This window comes from Colletotrichum jinshuiense, chromosome 5, assembly GCF_051148585.1.
Source record: "Colletotrichum jinshuiense chromosome 5, complete sequence".
Taxonomy (NCBI): domain Eukaryota; kingdom Fungi; phylum Ascomycota; class Sordariomycetes; order Glomerellales; family Glomerellaceae; genus Colletotrichum; species Colletotrichum jinshuiense.
Window position 1 is genome coordinate 3,568,924 of NC_139312.1, and position 16,431 is coordinate 3,585,354.

The 16,431-nt window shown below is 49.0% G+C and overlaps 3 protein-coding genes across 3 annotated transcripts; all 3 read right to left on the minus strand.

The window, feature by feature from the left end:
* Positions 1-491: 491 nt before the first annotated feature.
* On the minus strand, positions 492-809 carry EsH8_V_000865 (uncharacterized protein; the record flags this gene model as incomplete). The annotated part of the gene is made up of 1 exon (XM_083273381.1): positions 492-809. One exon carries the CDS (start codon positions 807-809, stop codon positions 492-494), a length of 318 nt encoding a protein of 105 aa, XP_083126096.1.
* A 1,232-nt stretch (positions 810-2,041) lies between these two features.
* EsH8_V_000866 (uncharacterized protein) lies at positions 2,042-3,994 on the minus strand (the record flags this gene model as incomplete). Its single annotated transcript, XM_083273382.1, has 2 exons — positions 2,042-2,916; positions 3,193-3,994. 2 exons carry the CDS (start codon positions 3,992-3,994, stop codon positions 2,042-2,044), a joined length of 1,677 nt encoding a protein of 558 aa, XP_083126097.1.
* A 10,518-nt stretch (positions 3,995-14,512) lies between these two features.
* Positions 14,513-15,088, minus strand: EsH8_V_000867 (uncharacterized protein; the record flags this gene model as incomplete). The annotated part of the gene is made up of 2 exons (XM_083273383.1): positions 14,513-14,688; positions 14,770-15,088. The coding sequence occupies 2 exons, from the start codon at positions 15,086-15,088 to the stop codon at positions 14,513-14,515; spliced, it is 495 nt and encodes a 164-aa protein (XP_083126098.1).
* Between the last annotated feature and the right edge of the window lie 1,343 nt (positions 15,089-16,431).

Consider the following 16,431-nt stretch of genomic DNA (forward strand, 5'->3'; position numbering starts at 1 on the left):
ATAATATCATGACTTCTGCCCGCAACCTCGTTCAGTTGCGAAAATCGGTATACTGTTATCCATGCGATACAAATAATGGGGCCTTTTCTTCTTTTTTTTTAAAAAAAAAACCCCCCTCTAGGAAGCACATCATCACGATCAAATCTAAGCGGAGTAGAAGTAGAAGTAAGGAAGAATCTTAGGGGTACTGAAAGGCATAACCGCTACTAGGTGGACGAGGCAGCTGAGTCCTAGCAAAAGTTTCAGGGCACAGAGTCTTTAGCACGTGTGGTGTACATTCACAGATTTTGGTAACGTGAATATGAAGTAATTCAATGGGGTGTATCCGCATCGAGCTCTCACTAATGTTCTGATTTTGGCTAGTAAACTCTATTATATCAACAGTCGATTGATGTAGTAATAATCCTTTATAATCCATTTACACCTGAGAAACAATAGTTTAGCTTATGCACTATCCCAACGACAGAAAAATGGCTTAGATATACCTTTACCTAACAGAACTGGCGAACGTTCCAGCTAAACCCGTTGCCACCGCCAATCACGTCCTGGTTCCAGGTGAAGCGACCATGAGGGGTGTCGTAGCCGACCCAACGGCCATCCTTGCGGAACTCCAAGTTGTAGCCAGACTGGCAGGTGATGAGCCAACTGTTGCCGGCGTTGCCGACGCCCCAGACCCCGTCGCACACCAACTTGCCATCGTCGAGGATAAAGGCTGCTTTCAGTTCGCCGTTGATGGCATTGCCTGAGAAGGTAAGGCAGGCCAGAGTGGAGGGAATGGCCATAGCCAAGGCTGTGAGGGAGATCTTCATGATGGACGGAGGTGTAAATCTGAAAGATTAAAGACTTCGTGAATAGATAACGGTCCTGATCTGGGAGATGACTGCGATAGCGAGGAGTAGTAAAAGCATCTACAACACTTGAGAGTCGCCATATATATAGTATTCCCCGTCGATATAATGTCGCCGAGGTTCAGACTCATCCCTGAGCGGAAGGAATGTATTGCATTCGAGGATCACAACTCCTAGTTAGTCGGCCTTGCCTAACCCGGCAGGAGATGCTATACCTCGTATTGAAACCTGCCAATTGCATGCAGGGCTTAGGATTGTGGTGTCCCTGCACTTAAGACTGGATTGTTTCTATGCATAGGCGAGGTGGAGTTTATGACTTTGAGTCTCCTTTTCTATTGCTCCGAGGGGTTAACATTGGCGGACATCGTAGAGTGGGTCCTGTAAACCCACCTAGAATTAGGCACCTGTTTTCTTTAACAGTGCAAATGTTTTGTCATTGCACTGACGCTTGCCAGAAGAGGCTAGTATCTACCCGAGTGCGAGATGACCAATCAGGGCTTCTAATCTATTAAGCTTATCGAATTAACAAAAGATAGAAGATACATCTATGCTCTCTATATCCTAGGCATGTTCGAGGTACTAGTTGACTTCATTGATAACACGTTTCGATATATTACTCCTGTCTAACACTTCTCCTATACTCCTAGTGTATTATTATTATGTCTGCATACCCTAGAATTGGGAGAGAAAGTCTAATGAGACTCGCGTTGAAGTATGGGGTCTCGAATTCACTCCGACACCCCCTTTTCCTGTGAATCCAGCATCGAACATTCTTCTCTGAGCACTCAGTACTTCATCATTATAACCGAATGCTTGCTGGACGAGTTCTTCATCCGTTTCAGGAAATTGATAAACTGAGCTACCCGATTCTGGCCCTGGTGCGAAGCCTAGAACACTGCAGCCGAACAGTGTCCAGACGCCAAACACATTTAGACTATCGCCACTATAAGATGCAAATGCAGGCGACTTAGAGCGCTATATTACGTAAAGAAAGATTTACCCATGTGATGTGATGATGTCTATCCTTGTCTAATCTGGCTGAATCCGCCCTAATGCTGATGACTAAGAAAATAACGGGATGGGTGATGCAATCAGGGGTAAAGTTCGGCCGTGTGGGTTGAGCCCTACCTCATTCCAATGGACGTGGAAAGGAGATTTACCACGTATTTTATCTTAACAATGAGATTTGCTTTTCAAAGCAAGTCGCCAGCCCATCCCATGTGATCACGTTTATCGTTCGTGACTCTGCCATATTCCAGCAATAGCCTCAGGGTGTAAATCTGCATATCATCCTTTCGGAGAACACGCTCAGCCCATCTTTTGCCATCTGCAGCAATCTCCTGCGCCTCTTGGTCATGGCCTGGGACACCACCGACGCAACCAAGAAAATAGTCCATAATACCATAGTAATCTCCAAAGCGATTATCCATAGGGACAAAATGCTTCCACGCCACCAGACGCCTATCGTGCCACTCCCGCCAAACAGTGGCTTTAATAGGCAGGCTTGAACTGCGAAGGAACGCGAGATAACGTCCCGAAAAGCTGTTCCCATCGATATCAGGAAGGTATCGCCAGTTGTACATCTCGCTGAGCTTGAGGCCTTCAACCACCTTGAAGTGCGGACTCGTATAGCTACACCCACCATGCTCGTCCTTTTCGTCATCTAGGCACATCAAATCCGTGAAGCCCACGTCCGACCAAGACTCGACCCACTCGCCAAGGTAACCCTCTTCAAGCGCCGTGATACTGTATTCTTGCTCCGGCTTTGGAAGAGCGAAGTTGACAGGGTCCGAGGCATGATTCTCAAAAGCGTTGATCTTGGTACCGTTGTTCATTGCCACAAATCGATGGCGGTGGAACCCTTTCCAATTGCTTGGCCTGTTCTTGCCGCCTGTTGCAGTTCCTCGCCAAATCACGGCCTTTTCACGGTTCTTTTCTGACCACGGCCCACCATGCCAGTTTCCGCCAGTGAAACGCTCTTCTTCGTTCCAATACATTGGAGCGGGGAGAAGGATTTCATTGTTGATTGTGAGCTTTGAGCCGCCGAACAATGGAAAAAGCGTCTTCGCTGCCGAAACGGTGAGAGGTTCGATAAATATGCCGTTCAGACCCTGTAAATCCGGTTGGTGACAGATATGTGTGGACAGCGTGTAATTCGAGATGTAACCCTTATACATATGGGGATGCGCGTTCTCCATTGAGATTTTCGGTGGTTCATGGAAGGAGGTTTGTGTCGGAGACCTGCGGGCCAGGCTATTCGGGGGACAAGCTCGCGAAGCTATTGGCCAATACGGCTCTAAATATGGTCAGATTGGCATAGATTGTCTCGTAGATGTTGACTGACTTGTGTCCTCCCAGCCCTTGTCCTGGACTTTGACATTCCCACCTATGTCTTTGCGACCGGGTAGGAACTGGAACTGGTTGACGACATCTTTAGGCTTATCCATTCGCTTCGGTGCCACATTCCTCATTAAAATCTCCATGTCTTCCCAAGGCACAACTAGCCTCGGCTCGTCCATGGGATTGAGAGCAAGATCCATATCGGGCAGAATATGTTCGATCGTCTTGATCAAGTCTAGCCAGATCTTGGTCCAGAACCAATCACTATGGGTGGTAGCCTGGCCGTTGCGGACGCTGATGACCATTTCGAAGTTGGCGGCTTCCGTGCGAAGTAGCACAGGCTCAACCGCCCAGAATGGATTGAGGTCCTCGTAAATTTGGTCCCAGAAGTCCTCTATCATAACGGCATTTCTTTCCTTTGCGAAGTGGTACCACTGGTCGAAACCCGGAGGCGGATGACGTCCGCGTCGTGCTCGGTATGCCTTGGCCGCCTTCTCCAATGTATATGTCTCCTTCTGGAGTAACTCGTCGAATGTCTTGCGAGCGTCCTTGATAAGGTCGTCGATAGGGTGGATGTGAATCCTTGGTCTATCAAAGCCCAAGCGGGGGAATAAGGGAGTATAGAGACCGATGTAAAGGAACACCGCGACGACAAGACCAGCAGCGATGAAGTGTTGTAAAAGTCTTGACAGCCGACGAGAGGACAAAGAATATAGCTTGGGCATAGTCGCAGGGCCGCAGTCCGAATAGAAATGTTTCAAAGAAGTGGTTGGATGACGACTCGAATTCCGCAGTGCTGTGAACATTGATGACGTGTTTGTAGAAGAAAAGTATGTCTCGAACCAATGCGGAGATCAGGAACTGAACAACGTTAAATCAGAATGGCAATCAGTTGAATAGTTGAAGCCGTGATATTTTTAATAAAAGAGCTCAAAGATGAAAGGATGACAGTTGTGAGAAAGTTCAAGCCGGGTCCATCAACAGAGAAGACTGCAATGTGCTGAAGTCCTAGGAACGAGCTCTTGTGGATGACCTGTAGCCCCTGATGCCATCATTCTTCTCAATGACCAATAGATTAGTAGACGCCAGGGTTTATCATTGAAAGAGCACAGAAAACTATATTGAACAGCTTTAAGGGGTTGCTCGACCAGGGTTCCTGAGCCTAGGTTAGGTTAGGACAGGGAATAATAATACGACTAACAGCAAAGAAGAAAAGTTTTTTCGTATTAAATGCGACTGTATATAGATGTTTTCTCGCAAAATAAACAGTAACGTCGGGAACCCACTTCCGGGCCACCCTTTCAGTTGAATTTTTCTAGTTTTTAACCCTCTATATATAGAGTAACTAGTATATATAAAGTAAAACAAACTCAACAATAGTCTTATTCTGAAGTTATATATCTATGTTAATTTTACTAGATTTTGATACTGTCTTAGTAAGCAGATGAATGTGGCCTGTTTTGGGGATAATAGGTGTAAAAGGGTGACCCGGAAGTAGGTTCCCGGCGTTACATTATTTCGAGAAAATCATACCAAGGAGAGAATTACGAGTTGGCAGGGATTTCACGAGGGGCAATGGCATGAAACTGGAGTGGTCGGTTTCTTGAAGAGCGCTGTGGAGCTAGGACTTGGCCTGAAGAGGCAGCTAGTCTCCTATACCCCAGGCTTGCGCCGCACGTATTACCTAATTGGTGATTTGCTAGCGTACCGATCTTCCGGTGGGATAATGTGGTCAATGTGGTAAGCTGATGCACAAGTCCACTAAGGAGAATAACCTAAAATGTCAGACGCAAAGCTGGGACGGTATTGTCTACCGACATCGGTGAAGTGGCTCACTAAACCAAAGCTCTGAGCTTCCCACTAGCATCACGCTAGTTTTCACCTCCTAGCCATCCACTTAACTCTTCGGGGGACTCAGGAAACGATTTGAGCAGTGTTGTGATGTTATTGCCTTGGAGGACACTACCCTCCGTTCAGGAGACCGGCTCTCAAACGATATCTACTTCGTGATATCATCTAGGCTAACCAGGTACTTGTTCTAATGATGTTCCGCTTACTAGTGACTTCACCAAAGATGTTTGTTTAATCCCAAATCCATCCCGCATCCAAAAATAGCAGCTCAACTTCAAGCTTTCCAAAAAGATGAATAATATACTCAAGGGAAGCCAGTCATAGAGAACGACAAAGGCGGAAATAGACCTGGCTTGCTTTTTTCCCTATTACAGATGGCCCTATGAAATACAGGGTTACTCGCTGTCTTCGTATTTCATCAGCCCTGGGTAAAAGCACGATGATCTAAACTGAGAATTTCGCCAAGTTAGACCAATATTAATTTTTGATATCGTCATCTCGTTGTGGACAATTGCGTGCTTTGTTAGAGGTGTCCGTACTCTCTGTAGGGCCAGTGGTGTGAGGAAAGGCTGGCGCCCACCGGCCCGCCCACCGGCATTCAGAAAAAGAAAAAATGGGTTATGGGGTCAGCGTAAAAGCTAGTTAATATTTTCTATTTTTCAATTGGTTTAGTGCCACACATCATGAAACATAACTGATCAGGGTGTGGCTTGGCCTAACTTGGCAAGCGCCTTCGGAGCGCCTTCGGGGTCGTGGAAGTTCGTATTATTTGGTCAGGATTACTATGATCCTGGAGTGTAAATTATATAAATGGGATTGACAAAGTATTTAACGTCAATACTACTGCTTGATCGATCCTTTGTTGTTCTTTTGCGTTACATCCAAGTATTGCAGTAACGCTCACTATCGTCCTTGAAAACCGTGTAAATGCCCGGCCATATCGTTCGGTTAGCACACCTCAGAGAATGGTCTATGCCCTTTTGCTTTGTGTAATAAGATAAGGCGGCTTGCCACTGGGCGTCAGAGTGCGGCAGCCATGGCTTTGACAGTGGCCAGTCACTGAAGTGAACCAAGGAGGGCCTTGAGACCTCCAATGTGGCGTTCCACTCTTCGTCATCGTCTGGTGCAAGATACCTACCGGTATATGTGGTGTGTGGAGTGCTTCCACCATGGGCAGCGGCCCGCTATCTAGTCTCTGATCCAGTGCGGTGGTGTTGGTATAGGCCATGGCCATAAGTGCCATCACCGCTGCTCATAATCGATGCTGCGTTCCAACGAGTTTACTGCCGTTTTTCCACAGCAGAACTAATGCCACATCAGCCAAGAGGGACTTTGCGACGATCTAGTTATCTCGGCGGGGTTTCAATTGGCTGTGAGTGGGCCAGCATATTGACTGGAATGTAGATGATGATAGGAAACACGAAGAATCGCGTTGTCAGCCGTATGGGGGCGGGCTTATAGACTTCTTCTCATTAACCTCACAGTCAGAAAATAGCTAACAAGAGATCAAAAGATGGAGATGAGAGCAAGTGCGTGTGCGTGTGTGAGAGTGTGAGCAGATTTCAGTAGGACCGAAGCCAACAAACCCCGACACCAATCTGCCATGGGCCTTCATCCCCACCCCTTCGGTCGGACAGGGAGCCCCGGTGTCGCTACCAACAAACAATGTAACGGTAGCTGGCAGTGATCAGCTGTGAGAATAAACCAAAAGATTCGTCAGTGCAGGCGTCAATTGCCCCATGACAACCGGCGTCGGTGGTTATCCAGCCCCCGCTGCCGGCCACACTCCGAAAATAGTGGAGCCAGCAGGGACCAGCAAACTCGGACTATATAGCGGTGCCAATGACTGAATGGAGGTTTTACGGCGTCACCGGCCGCCGAATAGACCCTCATGACGTCACTCCAATCTAGTTCTGTCTTCGCTGAAGCCTCAAAATTGAAACGCAGTGTCTAACCATGGCCCAGAAAATACAGCTGCCATACCAATAGGGTGCGTTTTTTTTTTAAATACTCGAAAGGCTTAGTAGGATGATGTGACGAGCCGGAAGCGTAGGAACGAGGTTCTTTTAGGCAAACGTGGTTGGTTGTGATGTTAGACTATTGTGCAGCGCACAGAGGAATATGTCGCTAAGTCAGAGGCTTGGCGGAAGTGTCCCACAGCCATATTAGGACCACATGATTCACTTAATTAACTGAAATTAATTCCTTAACGAAAGACAGGTGAAGCCAGCTAAAGAGGTAAAAAGAGCAAAAACATACAACACCAGGTATTCGCTGGTCGTCACCGACCCAACTACTAATCCGGCCCTCACTGGCTTATCTATGGGAGAGCGGACGGGATCCCGAGTTCTCCAGTGGGTATGGTCGTATGTGATCATCTGCTGCTTGTAAGTTCATTATATTCCAAAGCATGATCCAGCATGACAGACAAGCTTGATAATTGGGAACGGTTTGGCATGCACGCCATGAATCGCGGCGCCGCATGGTTCGGGGTGGAAGGCAACTTTGCGCTACTTCTTGCTCCAAATGATGCACGCAACCCGTAATAGATTATTTGAAATGCTTACTTTTACAAACACTTTTGTCAACTTGCATCCTGTTTGCTGTGGTCCTCTGGAGAGGGTCTAGCAACATTGGAGAGGGGTACTGTAGACTCAACTACTAATGTGGCAGAGTCAAACTTTTTTCTTTTAGACGCGACGATGTGTAGCTTTTAGACGCCTAATTACTTTGATAAGGGCTCCTTGATGTGCTGTCACTACGGGGTTTGACGTCTAAGGGTCTGTCTAAATCGTACAAGGAGCAAGAAGACCAAGGATGAGTAATCACGCTATGGGTTGGGGTGCAACCAGAACTAGATAGTCAAGGTGCGGGTTCATGTCTAATATCGCGCGTTGACTACCTTACCTAATCTCATCTCCTATGGGCAGGCGTGTGTCAGGCTTGGCGGGTTAGTCCGCCGTAACCTGGAGGCTGCTGGGCTCGACCAGTGGAGGTTTAAGAACTCGGCGGAGTACTTCGACTGACCCAAAGTCCAGTATCTACAGTGCTGCGTGGAATGACTGACAGTGGGGTAGCCTGTGATTCGGTTAGCATCAATGAATCTCAATTTACCAAGAAGAAGGGATCGGCGATGACAAACCTTGTTGTTACGTGATTTCAACCTCATGGTCGGTATTGAGCGAACGGAATGATGCGCCGTGAGGGACAACCACGCTCCAGTGGTTTTATATTAACAACAGTCACCCTTGGACAGACGAGTCACGCATCCTCCGCATGTTGGTCGGAGAGTGCTGGCGTTGCGACGTTGACCCTCGGTACTGTGAAGCGAGTATTCTAAACAAACAAATTGTACCACTTACGAATAAATCTAAAGCTGGAGCAATGACCACTGAAAATTTGAGACAACGAGTTAAAAAAGAGTAACCGACTACGGGCATTACCTCTTTAACTACTGTGTGGATGAGTCGAGGTGACAGAACTGGAGATGCAAGAGCTGCTAGGGTTAGATCCCGGGCTGGAATTGACGTCTTGTTCAGAATGGAGACTCATATTCCCAACCCAAGTACATTGCTCCTTGATTAATTATTTTCACATTTAGTGCCTTTTCCCCCAACAGAATGAAAACATCACGAAATGCCTATACCCAAATCCCACGGTTCCAAACAGTGGCGATATCCACAGTCGTCATCCTGTTACTGGGCAACACACCAGCCGGTACCAGTACGCATCATGCCGCGCTGTGGACGGAGGATCGAGATGTCGGTGCCATGGCTGTAGGTGGACGTGGTGGCGGTCGCTTGAGCGGCCATGTCGGTCAGGTGAATTATGACTGTGAGACGTTGGCCTCCATGCCATGGTTCGAAATACAGCCTGATTAGCTGGCGAGAAGGGGCAGGTGGTCGGGGAAGGAGAATTTCTTATTGAATAGGGGCGACGCATGAAGAAAATCGTCGAAACTCTCAGTGGAAGTGGTAATGGCTCGTTCCTCAAGAAAAGTTAACAGTGCTGGGATGGGCGACAGCGGTGTTATTGACTGGACGGCTATCACGGCCTAACAGATAAAAGGCCAACACTCGATGGCCCAGACATGGATATTGAGCGTGAGAGGCTGCCAAACGTTTGGAAGCAGAAGCAATTCTCGAGCAGGTAAGAGGTTGAGGTGGGGTTGCATCCGAATTGACCGTCTTGGGTTGAGGGCTGAGTGCTCTCTCGGATGCTTGCAAGGAACTGGGGCAATAGGTATTCGTCCGTACCAAACATGCATATGATACCCAGGTCCCGGCCAGACAAGATCTTCAGATTGTGGTGGATGTAGAGAGGAAGGCAAGGTGTCGATCGTAGGAGGTCAGAATCCTTGTCTTGATCAACCGGTGTGAAGTCATTTGTGGCTTATTGTACTAAGGGTTTCGTGGGTTGGGACAAGCTTGTAGCATGTGTGTGGCTTCGTCTTGTACTCCTTCTCGTAGCTGACGGTGAAGGTTAGCCATCAGTGAGCAGCAAGGAGCAGAGACTGTGCTCTCAGATTGTGTTGGGGGGATGGTGAAATGTCTGTGGCATACCTGGTAGCAGCGATGGGGGCGCCATTCTTCTTCTTTTTCTTTTTTGATACGCTTTGGAGAAGCCCAAAGGGACGCGCGGCTGCACTTCCACCTTATCATTTCCCATGTCCACATTTCTGTTCCTCCTTTTCCTATGGCTTCTGTTGCTAGGTGCCAAAGAACCCCACAAGCGCGTCGGGGCAGCTCGCCTTCGCGCCTAGTGTAGGTGCGGAACGACTGGTAGGTTGGTTTTTCAGTCGGTGCAGGTTGAAAGGCACGGGTTGAAGTGGCCCTGACGCCCTGGAACGGGTCAAAAGCAGCGGGTTAGCAGTTCATTCGGCAAGTATTTTCAATGAGAAGGAAAGGATTAGGTGACGTACAAGAGTTTATTTTTTTGGTGACACTGCGGGGATGACTCATAATAATGAGTTGGCGACTTTCATCGTGATACAAACAGGAAGTGAGTGGTTGATGGAAGATTCAAGCGAGGAAAAAGTTGAGTGGGAGGTGGGTGGGCTGTGAGAGAGAAGGGTGTGAGAGAGAAGGGTGTGAGAGAGAAGGGTGTGAGAGAGAAGGGTGTGAGAGAGAAGGATTTGAGAGAGAAGGATTTGAGAGAAGAAGAGACGGGTGCCAGAGAGACTGGCGCTCTGCTGAGATAGTGTAGACGGTGTGGCAGGTAGAAGGAAAGCAAGACAGACAGTGTGGCTGCTTTGTGGAAGGACGTGTGGAAACCTGGGTGGGCTAGCGCGCACAAGGAAGGAAAGAGTCCCCCGGCCGACGCTCCTGCTCACCCATCCACTACTTACTGGCTATCCAGGGCCGATGGATCGGTGCCAGCTGCGGAACGACACGACTGGCACCTTGCAACAATATTCGATAGATGATGCCGGGGAATCGAGCATGATTTTTTGATTCTTATCTTGAAATTGGTGGCGAGGACGATGACCCAACTGCTGAACAAGATGGTTGGCAGCAGTGAGTGACCTCGATATTGTCGGCCCTCGCGGGTCCTCAAAGTAGACTCAGCTGTGACAGAGCCCCCGTTATAGACTCGCTTCTGTGCCGATGCCTTGGTTTCCCGCTTTACTTGAAAAGATGGGAAAGAGTGAGCTAGCTACTTGCAGGAATGGAATGGCTCACCGATATGTTGCGGTTTGGCCAGACTTTGGCCAGACCAGCAGCCAAGTACTTGTACTAGTATGTGTGACATGCGGGACTAGCCGTGCACAGGGATCTAGGTCCGAAGCTACCTACCTTATTTCAACCGCAGCCCTATCGACCGCAATGCCACCATTCCCCTTCCCCTCCCTCGAAAATAAAAATATAGCCCCTTCCAATCTTGACGACGGCGTGCACTTGGTCGTGCCGACATTTCGGACCTGGCCCTTTGAACTCATTTCCCATGGTGCTCACCCAGGTAGGGTATAGATAGTTACGTACACAGACGTTTAGAACCGATGCAAGAGCGCAGGGGATGAATTGCCCAATCAAAAAAAAACTTCAAAGTCACCATCCTACCCCACTCCACCCTACCCCAGCAGGCGCGTCACATTGATCCCTGTGCCCCAATCGGGCAACCGCACAATTTTACTAGTAGGGAAATCGCGTCAGGTATCTATACTTGCCTCTCTCCCAAGGTAGGTAGCTACCTTGCGTGTTCCTTCCTGGACCTGGGCTGCGAGGTCTCGAGTGAATTTCCCGTTCTCGCTCGCTTAGCACCTACCTGCCCATCTTGATGAATTCAAAGTGCCCACCTGCGCCTGCCGACACATTATTTGTGAAAAGGGCCCACACTTCAGGTCTTCGGTCCTTCATCTTTAAAGGGCTTTCCCTCTCTTTTCTTTTCCACCCCAGTCTCTCAATTTCTCCAACTCTGCATATCTCCATCTCCTCCCATTTCCTCTCCCTCCCACTTTCATATGCACACACACACGCACGCACACACGCACAGCTGTCTGCGGACCTCTGCCACAACCACCCTTGGCGACGCTACTTGCCCCAGGGAGCTTCTTGTATGTACGTTCAAGTTTCTGTCTTTTGGCGAGCATCCATCCTTTGTGCTGACAAAAAGCCCAAAGACGTCCCCTCTGCCCCGGCTATTCCACCCGTAGTCTGTTCACCGATACCTTTTCGACTTGCACTCCAACAGTTTGCCGTCATGATTAGGCGTCGCGCGAGGTAGCTGCTGGTAACGAGATACGTCTTTCAACACACGCGCGAGCGATGTCTTCGAATCAAGTCGGGATGTCTTCCGGAGACCGGGTTAGTCTCGCGTCTTGCATGTGTGGCTTACTGATACTAACTGCAGCAGAGTTCACAGTATTCAATTGTGCCTTTGTAGGCAGGAAAGTTCACATTTGACCTATTTTGCTGTCGGATTCTGCCTCCGTGCTGTCGCGACGAAATGCTTTCCTAACAAGCACACCTACTGGGCTTTCTCCATCCCCGCCAGCTTCAGCGCCTATTCCTTCCGCGGCAATGCAATCTAGGCCATTGCCTTGAGCTAGCCGCAAACTCGGGGTCTCAACTTCTACCCCGCAGTTGCGCTTGAGGCGAGTCTGCTCAACAAAGTCCACGAGACAAAGACAACAACTACTACATCAACAAAGGAGTAGCCCCGAAGCGCTCCTGGGGTTTCTTGACACCTAGCAACAGAAGTCATGGGAAGAGGAGGTTCTTTTTTGCGCTCGAGCACTTGATGATGGGGCATCTAGCGAGCCACATAGCCAATAATTGGGCTTTTGCAAGCCTACAGCCAAGCCAGTCGGGCTGTTTCCAGTCGAGTCATCAACTGCATCCTTTTTTCCTTTTGCGACAAGGGCCCCCAGAAAAGAGTCTTCTCCGCATCCTTCGCCCGCGGATGCATTATGCTAGACAGGTGGTGGTACAGTCCCCATTGTCTGCAACTCAACAAACGATTGAAATCCCATCCCGCTTACTACCACAATCACACCAACCGACCACCAACACCAAACTACAAAAGATGTCTTGTTCACCGCCTTCCGATACAGCAACATGTGGCTGCTATAGCCTTCCTGTCTCATCAAGCGAGTCGCTCTCTCTACAAAAAACCAATGACAGGCTTTTTCCCCCACTCACGAGCCTCTGGCGCCGGGAGCAGTGGCGACAGTGACAATAACCTCGATCAGACCACTGCAAAACCAAAACCGCGACAGCGACCACGATGGACGGAAACAGACACCGCGAGATTCTCATCCTTACAGTGTCTATGACCGCAGTGTTGTCAATTTGAGTCCACAGTGATTCCTCGGCTAGGTCGTCCCTTGTCATGGCCTTCTTCAGTTGAACGACAATTGAGTGGTGGGGTGGTCAGGTTGGGTGGAAGAAACCAGAGAAAAGACATGACTGCGGGGGGCGGGGGATTACATGAAGGGAGAGTTGGAGTTGCGGTACTGAACAAAAGAAAAGGGGACAAGCATCCGGAATCGTCAGTGGGTTGAGGTGGCAGGGAGGGGACAGGCTGTGTGCAGAGTGGATGGGATAGACAGTGCAATCAAATGAATGGAGGAATACACTTTAGAAATCTGCTGGAGGATCCTTGGCTGAGTCGTTGACTCATAAGCAGTGAGAGAAACACAAAGTGAGTTGTATCCGCACAGTTGTTTCCCACACCATGTCCGTGGTTATGGGGTTTGGCTTCCGCCACCGCTGCAGGAAGCTGCCAACGAGATGGGCGATTTACTCCATTAAAATATTTTGCTAGTTGTTACTCTCAACTGTTTACTGTGGTGGCATTGAGCATGTGATCTCTTGATAATGAGATGGGAACTGACGAAAGCGACACTGGACGGCGGTCGGCATCCAAGCGGGATTGGCCGAGAGAGTCGACATGGGATCACCGTATTGGAAATGTAAAAGGGGAAAAATGTCGACGCAAATTTAGGCCAATTGAATCAAATACGTGCCAAACGGGGCCGCACGTAATTCCATGACCGTCTTGACGATGAAGATGACAGTGGTGGTGGGTGGATGCCTGATGTCGGATGGGTGCCGATGGGGGCTTGCATGATAACGAACCAGTGTCGCCATCTTTACTGGGGATGAGCGGGCACCTGCTGACATCCATGGGTTTATTCCACGTCGTTTTGGCATCGGACGGATGCTTCGGCCCAGGAACTTTCATCGGGGTCTCATAACTAAAGAACATAGCCCGTAAAGCGGCTATACTGCTACCGATTACTCTAATACTGTGCAAGAACTGCGAGAAATCTCATTAACTGCCATCTAACCTAGCGCCCTAAGCTAAGGGTCAACTATGTTGTCTGTCTCGACCCGGTTGGAGCCTATGATGTGGCACTCGATTGGCAATGTCGGCGTTTTCAAAAGCAGGGTTATTTGTTTTCGCAACAAAGATAGCGGGGAGGATGAGGTGCATAACGCCAACGCCATTTCATCATACGTGAAAATAGCCCAAGGAGCATCTTTAAGTGCATTAAGAACTAATGGGGAAACCCCCCAATGTCACAAGAGAGAGCAAACAGTAGGCATGAGAGATTTATGGGGTAAAGTGTCTTGTGTTCTATTTGAACTAAGATAGGGACAAAAAGCCCGTATAAGTAATACTCCTGTGAGTTGGACACATGAGCGCACGGGGATAACATGGAGCTCAGAGCCTCCGTTGGGAGATAACTCTGCCGAATGAGTGTAAGAATGAAAGTGTCGTGACACTCAAGTAAATCCAAATCAACCAAACAAAAGCCCTAAGGGAAGAAACTTGCGACTCCCCTTCGGATACCTCCAGCCAACTCGTTTGCAATAACCGCGTTGACTTGTACGACTGATTGCCGTATAGGCTTGAGCCCTCCGATTAAACAGCCAACGAACCAGTAGAGATGAAGCCTTTATTCCTATTGATAGAGAACCCTTGATGCCAGAAGGCTGACTAGAACAGTTCCCACAATATGATGGAAACTATACGACGGGCCTCAGCGCGTCGCCCAGCTGCCGGAACTGGTCCTCGGTGAGACCGGAGTACTGCAGGCAGGCCGAGCCGCAAACCAATGGGTAAGGGGGCGCCACGCCACAGCCTCCGGTAAGGACGGTGGAAAGGACCATGCAAGTGGGCGGGACGTTATCGAAGCGGGCGACTGGGAGCAGAAAAAGTGAGTAAGTATATGCACTCTTTAAAAGCTTTCGGGGTAGCGTTAAAGGAGAAAAGTTGTACTAACCGCCAGCACCAGGGATGGAGGTGTAAATAGTAACTTTGGCCAGATCGGCATTGCACATGTCGAAGTTGTACTGAGGGACGCCGCAGTAGCCCGTGTCGGCGGCAGCCGTGGTCAGCAGGCCTTCGCTTGCAGCCCGCAGCATAACGGTCTCGTTCAGGCCCGGGATGACAGAGCTCGTCAAGTCCACCGTTGCGATGGGCTCGTTGGAGGGGGCTATTCTGCATGCATGTCGAACATAGCAGTCGACGATGGGGCCCACCGCCGGGAGGGTGATGGTAAAGATGGAGTAGAGAATCGTTCCAAGAGCAGCGAGAGGCATTTTGTCAGGTTGGATATTTTGACGAGTGAAAAGAGGGGTTTTGAGTGCAAATAATGCTGTTGATGGTTTAATGCTGTTGATAGTGTGATGTTGTTAGTGATGGTTTATTCTTTCAATCTCGGGCTTTTGTTACTTATATATATATATCAACATTCGAGGACTGTAACCTACTAGAATACAAGTCAGAAGTCAACCTATCTTCCCACCTGCCCGTTCTAACGTTAGTCCGTTGCTGCCTTAGCCGCCAAGAGCCGTGAATATGTTTACTGTAAGACCAGTGGGTCGCAAAAGGGACTTATGTTGATTTTAACGCCTCTTTGTCACGATAATATTCCTCTGGTATCACATTATGACAACGTCGGTCTAACGCCGCAACGACGCAGTATCGCCGCCAAGCACTGTGAATATAGTAGATGTAAGACGAGTGGGCCGGAAAAGGGACTTGTGTTGAGTTAAACGCCTCTTTGTCACGATAATATTCCTCCTGTATCACTCTATGACAACGTCGGTCTAACGCCGCAACGGCGTAGTATCACCGCCAAGCGCTGTGAATATAGGAGAGGTAAGATGAGTGGGTCGAAGGAGGGACTTGTGATGGTTGAACGCCCTTTTTTCTATTTTATAATATCAGTTTACCGGCGTTACTCTGTTGTAATGCTTGTCGGACGTTGCAGCTGCCTATTGTGGCCGCCAAGCGCCGTATATCCGTGAAGAGATGATGACTGGTGGGTCGAAGGAACAAGTGCTGGTCAAACGCCGCAAACGCACATTATCGCCGCCAAGCGCTGTAAATATATTGGAGGTAAGACGAGTGGGCCCAAGAAGGGACTTGTGATGGTTGAACGCCTCTTTGTCATAATACCACTCTGTTATAATGCTGGCTCGACGTTGCAGCTGCACATTGTGACCGTCAAATGTTGTAGATATGTTGAAGGTGATGACCGGTGGCCGAATGAGTGCACTGGGTGTTTTTCGAACGCCGGTTTGTCGCAATACTGATATAGCGCTGCAGCCGCACATTGATTGTGGTCGCCAAGCGGCGTTGATGTCTTGGAGGTAATAACCATTGGGCTGGTTGGTGGACTCGTGTTGGTCCACGTCGCTTTGCCATACAATTGGTCCACCGCTACCATTCTGTCAGACTTTCGGTCCAACGTAGCAGTCAGAGCGGGGTATGGATGATAGAGCCGGCAGCGACTCATAAAACCACACTACCCCCCAAAAAATCCCCGGCTTTCTTATGACCGCTTCACCATCTACACCCAAACTAGCTTAAAGTTGCTTATTGATCTTGGACACGTAACTGCTTGTACCGATTGAATCCGAAGCCTTCCCACAACACC